The sequence below is a fragment of the Zonotrichia albicollis genome, chromosome 11 (genome assembly GCF_047830755.1).
Source record: "Zonotrichia albicollis isolate bZonAlb1 chromosome 11, bZonAlb1.hap1, whole genome shotgun sequence".
In the NCBI taxonomy this organism is placed as follows: domain Eukaryota; kingdom Metazoa; phylum Chordata; class Aves; order Passeriformes; family Passerellidae; genus Zonotrichia; species Zonotrichia albicollis.
Window position 1 is genome coordinate 19,746,286 of NC_133829.1, and position 12,718 is coordinate 19,759,003.

A 12,718-nucleotide genomic window follows, 5' to 3' on the forward strand; every position below is an offset into this window, starting at 1 on the left:
TTAATATGCAAAGTGTCTACTTTAAGAGCACTGTGTGGACGACATACAGAAAAGCTTATGGCATTTAAAGCAATATACCCAGACATTGTGCGACTTCATTTTCCTCCACTTTACAAGGAGTTGTTCACTTCAGAGTTTGAGCCAGCAATGCAAATTGATGGGTAAACGTATCACCTAAGCACTTCTAGAATGTCTGAAGTACAAACATTAAAACAAAAGAAAGGAAAAAAAAAGGAAAAAAAAAAGAAAGAAAACCAAGACACTTTATATGGCCCTGCACAGACCTAGGGAGCCAACACACTGCACATCTCTTGGCGGTCGGGGTCAGGCGAAGGATGGGAAACAATGAAACAAAGTTGAACTTGTTTTTCTCATGCATATGATTTCCATTATGCCTACAAATATGGACCCTTTTTCTGTCTCAACTTCTCAATCCTTGACCTCTGTTTACACAGACTGAGGGTACTAATGTCAGAAGGTTGTTTTCTCCTGTAGTTCACTGCCCAGGCTTTTGACAGAACAATCAATTTGTTGGTCAGAACAGAGTCCACCTAGTAATCAGCGACTGGTGTGCATTGCAGAGATTTCAGCATCAGTTTGCACAACTTGCTCATTGTTTCATGAAGGACGATTTTTTTTCACCTACCACTGTTTGCCAGTAGACAGAACGGCATGAAAAGGGTCCATAGCAATAGCAACAATAGCATTATAATATATTACAGGGTAAATGGGCATGAAGACTATATATAGCAAAAGAGATATTGTTTATATATTGTTTTAATTAATATAAAATGTAGTTACTGGTATAGCTTTTCTTGTTGAATTGATAAGGCACTTTCATTTTGCACCTTTTTCTTTAAATTAAATGCTAGCGTGTTCATTGTTGTGTTGCATGTGCACCAGAAATTCAAGTTTAACTGAAAAAGGTTTGGCAGGTACTGGTACATTGGGAGGTATTTATGCTGCTGTTTTCCATGTTACTTTTAAAGAGAGGCTGGTCATATCCTGAAATGGTTAGAGGTTTTTTTAAAGAGTTGAAAATAACGACAATTTTCTACATTAAAATAATCTTTTCAGAAGTCAAATTCAAAGGTACTTTTATTTTCAAGTCTTTCAAACCGGAATGTTTCAAAGTCAAAAGCCTCATTTTCACAGGTTCTGAGTTTCCACTGTCGGAGTTGAACTAATTAATTACAGATCATTTACAAATGAGTAACACAGCCTCTTTGAAAATCGGGCTATTAAATAGTGTATTCCTGCCCACCATAAATCCAGGTTTGAAAGTATTTATTCAAGTCTGTATCTACAGTAAAAGTATGTGTATATGACATGCTTGCAGAAAAGTACTTTTTACATGTAATATTACATACTTTTGTACTCCATATTGTAAACAATGCCTTCCAATGCCAAGCTGTAGCCTGTCCAAATCCATCGGTTTGTCTTTGGCTTCAGTGAGATGAGACACACTGACCCCTGTTGTTCCAGCATCCAGCAGTTCAGTTTCAGGGAGCTGAGCAGAGAAGTCTGTTCTCTCTTTGTTTAAAAAGATGCACTTTAAAGTTGATCAGATGGGAACAAACTAAGAAAGGAAAGGCATGCTGTTGCTAGAAAGCATTAGTTTGTACTCAGTAGAAGCCTGGAAATCATAAATATCAGAAACCTGCATTCTGTAATTCTGATTCCTGTATCACATAACCAACCAATAAGCTGAATCTTGCAGTGTTATTAATTACCATTCCCTTCAGGAAGAATTCTGTGTCTGAGCAAAGTTCTGAAGGAAGCAGGTTCACATAAACAACATTACAAACTGTGGGTGTTTGGGCCAGAGGTGTAGATTTGGGTTTGGATGAGATGCAGATGCAAACTGGATGCCCTGTAAGCCATCACAAATGTATTTGGATGAAGTACCTAAGAAAAAGCTGGGAACATCAAAAAACGAAAAGGAATGAGACAGAATGTGCCCTACTGCTTTAACTTCCAAGGGTAAACAATCCCTTACATAAGTTACAGTTGTTGAGAAGTAACAAGTGAATAGAAGCCCACTGAAACCTGAGTATTTTAAAAAGGAGAGTCAGATCAGCAGGTTCCTATTAGCAAAATACAGGTTTATTCTGTGATTTGAACGTGTTTCCTTTGGGCTCAAATAGAAACATTCATCTATGACCCTTATGAAACACGTTCCAGTCTAGCAGATGCGGGAAGGTTACAGCTCTCACTCATCTCTCGGCTTTGCAGGGAGGGCGAGAGCACAGCCCCGGAGCTGCTCCTCAGAGCAGCGCCCTGCAGGTGGGAGGGGAGCCCTGCAGTGCTGTGAGCGCTGGCTGCAGGCAGGAGAGGCCTTTTGGAAAAGCCCCATAGAGCTGCCTGTTTCCTGCTCTGTCCTGCCTGCTCCTCAGCAAGTGGCTCACAGCCCAGCACGTGCTCACTGCACTCCCACTGAAACACTTCCTTGGATCATTGTTTACTTTATTGGAGTAACTGGCATGATATGGTACTTGCATTCTAATGTGTATTCCTATTTTTGAAGCACCTCTTTAAACTAACAAATGTTTTCTGAATGTGACCAGCCTTAGGTGCTAGTCCTGTAAAGATCAACTAAACTTAATCTCAGTGTCAACTAATGAATAGTGAAGTAAGACCTTACTTTTTTAGAGAGTGAGATACACCTCCTACTTCTGACAATGTAGACTACCAGGCAAAATATTGGGGATTAGTTTTCAGTCACATCCTGTTCTTACCTTTTCATGATGAATATTAGTGCTTTGCCAGGTATCTAGGCACCAGTGGTTTTGTTTGGATTCTGTTTAGCATATTTACATTTACAAATCATTGACAATATAAGTCTTGGAGCATTTAGTAATAAAATACATAACAATAAAAAGGTTTCCAATAGGGCCTTAGCTGAGACTGATCTTCCAGGCCAGAAAGCACTGTTGTTTTTGTTTGTGGGAGCTCATGTGTACTGGGACCTTGTTAAATCAAGCTGAGCATTCACACCCCAAGTAACTCTGCATTCCTGGTCACAGTTAACAGCCACTTGGCAATAGAGTGGAATTTTTGGGTTGCCCTTCGTGAGGAGGGATAAAAACAGCAGACACTGAGCAGACACCTGTTGCCAAGGGGGTTTTTATGCAGGGGGACTCAGAATAACACCAGAGTGGCTGCTTGGAGATGGCCATGTAAGAGCACAGCAGGGGAAACGCCCTCTGCAAAACCCCTGGGACTGTGGCCTGCTATCAGATGATCCACCAGTTAAAAACTGGAGCTCAGTGGATATTCACATGAGTATTTTCATCATCTGCCCAGTTCACTACAAATAAAAACACTAGGATAACTAAACATAATATTTGAAGTTTAGATGACCTAGTCCTTAGAGCCTGCAAAGATACTTTCCTTGGGAGTTACATGTGTCCCTGGAGATGCTTTCTGGCGTTCTAGGAAGAGCTACTGGACTGTACTGTCACATGAACCACCCTAATACATGACATCACCTCCAGCATTGTTTGACGTATGGAATTAGGTAAAAAGGGAGGCTGTTTTTAAGTTTGGTTGCTCTTTATTAGCTTATCTTAGTATGAATACCAAGATATCTGTCTATGTGCACCTGTGTGTGTGAGAGAGTCCATTGTGTGCGCACATGAGTGTATGTGTGGGACGTGTGAGCGGCTGCTTCTAGGCTGTTAAGTGTCAATGGAATAAAGAAAATGTATTCAAAATACTTAAGTCAAAAATAGAAGGTGGTAAAAAGATTTATTCTATACAAAGCCTTGTCTGGACCACTTTAGAGAGACTTCTATTTTTTTAACCCTTCTATAAATGTTTGATGGCACTTGAAATATTCCTGCAATAAAATGTGATTTGTGTAAACATTAAAAAAAAAAGATTTTGTAATGTGAAACAATGAAAGAAAGTAATGTAATTTTTCTAAAAAACAAAAAAAACCACAAACGAACGAACTTTGTATTATTTTCTTGATGGAATTTGTCTATTTGTCTTTGGAAAACTTTTTATTTCATTGAATGTGCCATAGTAGAGGTGCGTTTTTCTTTTTCTTTCTTGTTTTTTATTTTTACATTTTAGATTAAAGGAATAGCTGTGTTCCGACATTCCAAAATGCAAGATGACATAGCAGTCATGATTAAAAGGTTTGATTAGTAAGCTTCAATCATTGTTGCTTTTTTTGCACATGTTCTTCATTCCTCTACAGTGCAATATGTACATAGAGCACTTGCGGGTGTAACCTTGATCCCTCAGGGAAAAATACATATTTGTACAGGATTTTTCTTTTTTTTTTGCCTTTTTTCTTTTCTTTCCTTTTTTTCTTTTTTTTTTCCTTTTTTTTGCTAAGGAATGTCGATTGAATCACTTGTCTGTTGTTGAGGGGCAGCCAGATAATAATCCTAAACCACTGTCACAAAACATCGATTGTTTAAATTTTGTGCCCTTTTATTATTTAAAAAAGAAAAATAAAAGTTATTTTCTGACAGTTCTTTGTGCTGATTGGTGAAAAAAAGGGTAAATAGATTAAGCACCTTATGATTGACTTAACTGTGAATGACAATCCATCTCGTTATCAACAAGAGAAGCCCTATCATTTTGGAGCTGGGGTTAGAAGTCAGAAACTAATGTGCTCAGGGATCTTCTAAAACTCTTCAACAGGGTGGCCAGTACTGCTGGTGGAACAAATTACTTTTTCAAAAATATGCTAATATTTCTTCCCTTCCCCCTGCCCCCAGGCACAAGAGAACTGGATTTTTTTTTAACTAAATGCTCTATGTGTGCCTCATTCTCTTGCTCACTCTTGCAGTAGAGCTGCTTTTTGGTTGGTATTGTGCTCAAAACAGAATACCCCAAATAATGCAAAGATTTTACAATTATATTTTAGAAAATAAATGCTGACCCACTAAATATATGATTGAAATTAATTTCAATACTCTCTAAACATTTTTATAATGATAGGATGACTTTTCCAACTGAAATTCAGTGTTCTGCAATAGAAAGCAGCTTTTTAGTATTTAAATTGTTATCAAAGCAAATGAATCCATTTGTGAGAATGCAGTAAGAATGAAAAGGTCATGGTTAAGTTTCATCAGTGAAGTCACATAGAAAGGAACACAGATCTGCAGGAGTACAAGAACAACACTTCAAATGTTGTCTGTCATTGCTGCAGATGTTTCATGGTAAAGCCAAAACCTGGCTGGAAAGAAACACTGTGGCTGAAGAAATTTTCATATTTAGTACATCAAATACAGCAATTCCAGTGATTTTACAATGGCACCAAAACCCAACAATGTTCAGAAGTCTCCAGTGCCAAACTAGGATGCTTGAAGCCTGTCCCAATTAGCTTTGTTCTATGGCTTCACATTCTTTTGAAAATGCAAGTAGAAAAGCAAGTAAACAACTAGGAACAAAATGAGCAAGACTTCAGCACCTTGGTTACATTGGAAAGAGAGTGAATTTGACTCCTCCATCCAATGTGTCTGCTTGGAGAAAGCCCCAGTTTTCTGGCATTTTTGAGGGTTTTTTCACGGGTATACAGCTACTAGTTGGTTACTTGAGATTGCTTAATGAATAGGGAGAGCATCCTTATGGTTTCCCTGGCTGACAGCTGAGTCTAGCTGGGAATGGCTTTCCAAGGCAGGCAGGCACTTAGCAAGTGTGGTCAGTTGGTGTTCCAGCATCTTCAGCTGAGATGAGAATTCCTGCTGCTGACTGGCAGTGGACCCTATTATTTGTGTACCTGCACACCAATGGAACACTTAGAATGGACAAGCTCTAAGATGCTTTAACTGAGTAGTGCGATGACCCAAGCATTACAGTGTCTTTCTTTGGATTGGCATAGACAATCCCCAGTCTGTACTTGATGAACAAAACAACTCACACAGTGTGAGCTGTGCAAATGACATGGATTTTTTTCCCTAGACATTCCTAAACTCCTCAATACAGACAAACCTATTAATATAAGCGCCAGAAACAGAAACAATATCCAAAAATAATAGGCAATTTTCTCTTGAGTATGGAATTCTACCTGTGCTAGCTGATTCAGATTGCACAGAACATCTTTATTTTCCCTAGCTGGAGAAACATAACTATTAGAACTATTTTTTAATTATTAATACTAATATATATCAGTTTTAAAGTTACATCCATTAATATATTTGAATATTAGCCTCTTTCTTTTTGTTTAAGTATTTCTGTCAGTTAATCATTTGGTGGAAATGAGGGCAAATGCATACAAATACCAAATACAACAACAAAAAGAAAAGTTTTAAAATGTAAATGAGTATTTATTTAAAAATCCTTGCAGTATGTGCTTTAATTCTAGTACTGTGATAATGGCTTGCTACATAATGCTAAGTCACTGGACTTGAGGAGAAAAATACGTAACATAATATACAGTCTTTCTCTGGAACTTTATTCAGGTACTAAATAGAATTTTAACATCTAAACAGAAGCTGTATTCTACCTTTTCCATCTATAATGTTGCTGTTTGTCCTTTTTTTTTTGCCTTTATCACTGGTAGAATATAGCAATAACTTTATAGCAATAAGTAGGCTATCCAAATAAGAAACAAAACATGATAAAGGCTTCAGATCAATACTCATAGGCTCACTTCTTCTGCCACAATATTCACTTGTATGTCTTCCCTCATAATCTTATTACTTCTTCAAGCTGAACTTCACAATCAGGTTGTTCAGCTTGGCGTGTGACATCCCACTTTGTTAACACCTGCATGTTTTCAGTGTTCACATGTCCTGTGTGTGCTCTGTTCCTACGTTAGTGTTTCTCAAGGTTTCTGAAAGCACAATCTCTGTGAGCTGTATCTGTGCACAGGCTCTCTGTGTTGGAATTGACTGAGTTTCCTGGGGCAGGGAGTGTGGATCAGCTGGAATGTTGGCAGCATTTCCCAAGGGAAGGGCCCGAGCTGCTGCGGGTACTTGGGGACGGTGGGCGCTGCCAAGCGCAGCCCCAGCGGCTCCTGCAGCTCCTCGGGCCCGGGCCGAGTTCCGTGCGCAGCGCTCTGTGCTGGGGAGGCTGCGCCTCAGCGGAACCCGGCTGGCTGTGCCCGCAGGGCTCTGCCCGAGAGCCGGGCACTTGGGCACCATTCGAACGAGCACTTGTGGCTTTCGGTTTGAGAAACACTACCCTGAATTACCCCTCAGTCTCAGTGTAGATGCACAGACCTTACAGGAGCTTGCAATCTGTAACGCTATCTATATCTAATGCAGAGAATTCATAAGCAATACAGTGAATTTTATTTCACAAGAAGGCATACGTACTGTAGACCTTTTTAAATCCAAAATGTTCCTCATTTCTACATTGATTTAGAAGCAAGTTACAGAACAGTGGTCACTATTTGAAGTATTAGGACATTAACTGGCTGCTTCTTTATATGTAACTGTATTGTCTGCCTGCTCCTTTTCTGGAGATGTGTTTTTGTATTGGATGTTTGGGCCAATGGGAGGCTTCAAGCTACAATGTATTTTCCCAGATTAAATATATTTAACATATGACAAACCCCAGACAAGGCTTTTTAAAATGTATAAAGAACTGCAGTGTTAGGTGGTTTATTTGCAAACTGTTTTCAATGTTGTCCATTTTTATGGCACCTTTAACAATATTCTTGTTTCCAAAGTACAAAAAAAAGGTTAAAAATATTCTAGCCATAACTGAATGTCAAGCAATAAAACAAATGACTTTTTGTGCATAGATTTAAAAGAAATACAAGTTTTAGACATCTGCATGTAAATGCAAATCTCTTGTTTACTGCTTTCTTAAACTTGAGCAACTGATTCCTTATTTTACTACTAATTTAAGGACTTGTAATGGCCTGTAAACATTTTATCTTGCTCTATTCTTTCAACTCTAACTTTGTCTCTGCTTTGGAGTCATAATATTTAATGTTGTTCTGCTCACCTCTATACAGTTAACTTTTTGCTTTCATTCTGTATAGATAAAATTATACTATAAACAGCCTACACAGTGCAAATATTTATCTGTTTATCAAATACCACATTATGCTGTATAATATCTGTTTTACTATATAATCTATTTTAGACATAGCTGTTTAGAACTAGAGTGTGCTATTTTTGTGTTTTTCTGATGTGTGGTGCTAGATAAGTTACTTTTGTGAACAAAACAAACAAACCCCTTTTATTCCTAGACAATACCACCTTTGGGTCTTGTTAATTTCACTGAGTATAACTATATATAAATATATATATTTGTGTATATATATATATATACACCAACATATGCCCAACAAGTACCTGTATCAGAGTACAAGATTTGGGACATGGTTTTCTCTTTAAATGCATAGTGTCATTATATAAATTATTCTATAGTATATTTAATAAGGAGAAAATTACTTCACCGGTACAGATACTTGATATCAAATGTAGAATTTTTTTCTACATTATTAACATTATTAATTATTAATGTTATTAAAATTGTTCTGTCCAGCTTGTTATCCTTTTGGTTACTAAAAGAGTCTGCCTGTATTGTATTCAAAATAAGAAAAACATCTAATCTGCCAGTATAAAATAATTCCTATATGCTGTCTGTCTGAAAGGGAGGTAGTTATTTGGCTTGTTGGAGAGTTCTATCCTGTTGTTGCATTGGAAATGTACAGATGTCATTCTGCTGGGTGCCTTCCTCCCTGCTCACTGTCAATAGGATCTGTACGCTCAGCCTGCGGATGTTACTGGGCCACGCCTACACACTTAACTCCTTACTGTAAATAGGAATGTTCTGTAAACCTGCCCTGAGGGATGGCTGAGTGCAGTCCCTGGATATGCTTTACACACCATGCATACATATCCAAGGACAGCCAGTAGCAACTAAAGTTAATTAACAAGTGGAATTTGCAACGTTTTGTCAGGTATGGGGGTTTTGTTTTTATTTTTCCATGTATACCTTAATTTACGTAGTCATGTACCCTTCAAAATATTCCTGTCCCCTGCTCCTTTCATTCTAGATATTGTTTTCATGTTCATTCTTAAAAACTGATGGATATCAAATATCTAACTAAGGAGGTAATTAACCTTTTAAATATTTATTAGAATTTTTCTGTAATATTACTGAATTTATAAGATCTTTAGCAAAGATTTTTGAGCAATTTATTAATAACAATGTTTCTGTTTACTGCACTTTTTGATAATAGAAGGTAGTGAATTTTAAAGCCATGGTTCTTGGCTTCCATGCACTGCTTTTATACCCTCAATCCAAGGAATATATATATATAAATAATTTTTTTTAAACAGCAAACATACTGTTGACCTAAAAACAAAAACAAACTTTACTGCACCATGGGTATATTTTCATAAGTGGAATGTTTAACTGCAAACACTATCAGGACAATTATAAAAACCTCTTGAAGCTACAATCTTATTTAAATATAAGCCATGACAATTTTGTTTTCCCTTCTTGATTTAAGTCACCTTTTGATATTTTCAAAGAGAGAAGGACTCACTCTTAAATTTGTACGTACCAACCTATAGGTAATGCCAGGAACACATTCTCCCCGTTGTTTTAATCGTTTGATATATTTATGCAAAACCATTTGGTTAACATTTATCCTCCCTCTTTACTAAATGTTCAACATACCAACAACAGAATAAATGCTGATTACAAATATACATCAGATTGAAGATGAAGCACACAGACTTAAAAACCTCGTTGAGTGATATGCTCAAATTTCTGTAAATACACACAAGTTTAATGCAATGATACTGTACATGTAAATATGTGCTGTCTGTTATGTGTACAGTATGTACAAATTCCTTTTCTAGCCACAATCAAATGTAAGCCATCAAGAGGATGTGGTATTGTACTAAACCTTTGCTAATGATCTTTGCCCAGTCACTTCACCTGTCCCTTCCATAGACCTTTCCAACTCACTCTTACAATAGCCTGCTTATATTCAAGTTTGTTATTTTACTCAGTCCCGGAAAAAGTATTTTGATTCATTTTGTAAATATGACTGTAAAAATAAGAGATTTAATGTTGTCTTTTAAATACTCCAATTTTCATTCTAATATGAATGTTGTTATATTGTACTTAGAAACCGTACCTTTAATATTACATTACCTTTATTAAGTGCATTGAACACATCGATTTTAGATGTGCTTTATGTACTCTTATCCTGTAATAAAACTTCAGCTTCTAATGGAAAAACCTGTCTTGATTTTTTTGTCAGTGGTATTTTCCTTGGTTTCCTGAATTACAGTTTATTAGGTTTATGCCTTAAGGAATGCACTGGTACAGAATTAGACCACACAGAGGTTAGAGGTGGTTTAGCATGCACAGCATGCTTTGTCAGCAGCAGGGAACAAGATGGCCCCCAAACACCTTTTCAGCTCCCCTTTTGGCCAACGAGAGCTCCAAACCTTTTCAGAATGAATGTGGGTTAATGTAGCTCCCCTCTGTGTGAAGGTCTCTTGTTTGAAATCACAGGTCGCTACATCAAGTGCAAAATACAAGATATTTGGCACAAAACCCTCCCAGTGAGCACTCCCAGCAGAAATACTGCGTTAGGTCAGATTTTAGGTCAGACAAATGAGGGTTTGGGTATCAAAATTGAAGTTTTAATACAATTTAGGCGTCAAAAGTCAAAGTTGCCACTCCCCTCTGCTGTGCTAACTTTGGGAATACCTGAATGTGTCAGCAGCATGCTTGGTCTTAAGACTTCAGGCATGTGAAATTCTCCTTCTGCACCTACTCAGAAATGCCTCAGTCTTGACAGGACGTTTACAGCTCAGTATTTATATGTCTGACCATGATCCAGAAATAGATTCTAGCATTCATCTTTGAAGCACTGTATCTGGAAGCAGCCTTCACCTACAGATAAGTCTACAAAAAAAGGAGTGTAAGTGATAACTCCCAGAACGGTAGCACTAAGCAGTGCCATGTGTTCTACAGCAGCTCCATGTCTACAGCAGTCAGGACACTGAAAACACAGACTTCATTTTCTTATCCTCAGGCCACGATCCTGCCCAGTCTTCCCAGTCACAGGACAGTTCCTAACCACCAACACAGAGGTTAGGGAACAGCTTTTTAAAGAACTGTATAGTTCTATCTAAAACACAGGAGTTTTTCTGAAGTGAGACAAACTGAGAACTCCCTCCTGTGCCTCCCACGAGGAAAGCTCAAGTGCATTAGGAGGTGGTGGGTTTGACCTCTGGTTATTTCACAGGGCCGCAGAACTGCTGAGGGTGACAGGGACTGCAGAGGCCCCAGGCAGGCTCTCCTTGAGCTGGCTGCCCATGACCACGCTTAGCTTTTGAGTATTTCCAAGGTGACTTCAAAACTTCCCTGGGCAACCTGAGCTACTGTTTCATCACCCTCACAGTGGAAACCTATTTCCTGATGTTCATGTTTGCGTCATGGAAGTACAAAGATAAAACAACAAAACAATCAGATGCTGTAGGTTTTAGAGAGATGCAGCCTGAAGTAGGATTTAGGCTGCCACATTCACCAAGATAAGCGTTCTCATAATTCAGCTACAGAACTGTTACCATACCTGGGTTGGGAACTAAGATCACTCCTTACAAGGGGGTAATTCCATGGCTCGGCTCTGGGTGGGTCTATCCAGTGGGACAGAAAATCTTTCTGCTTCCCTAAGATAAATCAAGAGGGCAGAATTAAAATCACTATCCTTAAAACTGATCTGCAAGCAAGCTGAAGACTCCCTTGTTTGTTGGGTTTGGAAATAATTCTGAATCATCTCTGGGTTTTCCTGTATTTATGTAATAGTGCCCCATTTTAATCACAGGACACCAGGCACACACTCTGCCCTCATCATTTCCCCATCTTTAGGGCATCACCACCACAGGCAAATCAGTTTCCATCACGCAGACCTACGGGTTGTGAGAATACCCGAATTCCACATTTTACCACACTGGGAAGCCGGCCCACCAGTTAAAAGAGATTTCGCGGATCTGCTCACAAGAAGTGAGCCAGGAAAACTGAACGCATGAGAGAAGGGAAGCTGCTGAACGCAGCCTCCTCCATGGGCACTTCAGCCCTCACGCGCCTCCAACAGCGCGGTGACAAGCTGCCGCCCTCCCACCTCGGCACACCGGGAGCGGGAGGAGCCACCCGGGACACCCACTTTCTAGCCAGGGCCCCACCTCTGAAAGAGCCGGGGAGGGGCGGGATGCGCCGCCCGAGACATCCACCTCCTGCCTAGGCTCCGCCTGCGATCACGGAGCAAATCTCCCAACACAATTCGGCTGCGCGCCACCATTCGCCCCGCCCGCCACAAAATGGCGGCCTCACTCTGAGGGGCTGCTCCAGCCCGTTTCCCTATTTGCTAACTCAGACCACCTGACGCATGCGCCGAGCGCTGATTGGCCAGTGTCCTGAGGCGCGAGGTTGCCGCCCTGAAGGCTTAGCCAAGATGGCGGCCGCGGGGCCGCCGCTGACATGGTGAGCGTGTCTCCCTCTCCTTGAGCGGCCTGGCCGGGCGCGCCTGAGGCGTGGGCGACGGGCACAGCTCCGCGCTGCCCCGCCGGCAGCGGAACGCACTGCGGCCCGGGGGGAGCGGGGCGGGCTCTGTTCCCGCCCCGCCGGACGCCGCCCCGAGGGGGCAGCGCCATTTCCCGTCGCTCCCGCGGTGGGAGCGGGCTGAGCCCGGCCGGGCTCCCCCTCAGGGGCGGCGAGGCCCCGTAAATCCCCGGCGGATTCGGGGCGGGGACCTTGGTGGTGTTTCTAAAAC

At 40.2% G+C, this 12,718-nt stretch overlaps 2 protein-coding genes and 1 long non-coding RNA gene across 7 annotated transcripts in view; 2 read left to right on the forward strand and 1 right to left on the reverse strand.

Annotated features, from left to right (window-relative positions):
- Nucleotides 1–4,486, forward strand: part of RORA (RAR related orphan receptor A) — a 350,740-nt gene extending 346,254 nt beyond the window's left edge. For all 4 annotated transcript variants that reach the window (XM_074549730.1, XM_074549728.1, XM_074549732.1 and 1 more), the window contains one exon: nt 1–4,486. In XM_074549730.1, the coding sequence (XP_074405831.1) occupies nt 1–165 (165 nt within the window). In that variant the 3' untranslated portion in view covers nt 166–4,486.
- Nucleotides 4,235–12,627, reverse strand: LOC141730594 (uncharacterized). The gene is made up of 2 exons (XR_012582197.1): nt 12,132–12,627; nt 4,235–11,618 (listed from the first exon to the last, which is right to left on the reverse strand). It is a non-coding gene; the product is annotated as an uncharacterized LOC141730594 (long non-coding RNA).
- Nucleotides 12,250–12,718, forward strand: part of ICE2 (interactor of little elongation complex ELL subunit 2) — a 22,816-nt gene continuing 22,347 nt past the window's right edge. Inside the window, exon 1 of one of the 2 annotated variants that reach the window (XM_026795448.2) lies at nt 12,250–12,429. In XM_026795448.2, the coding sequence (XP_026651249.2) occupies nt 12,335–12,429 (95 nt within the window). In that variant the 5' untranslated portion in view covers nt 12,250–12,334. The remainder of the gene's footprint in view (nt 12,430–12,718) is intronic. The other variant, XM_005490278.4, reaches the window with a different exon arrangement.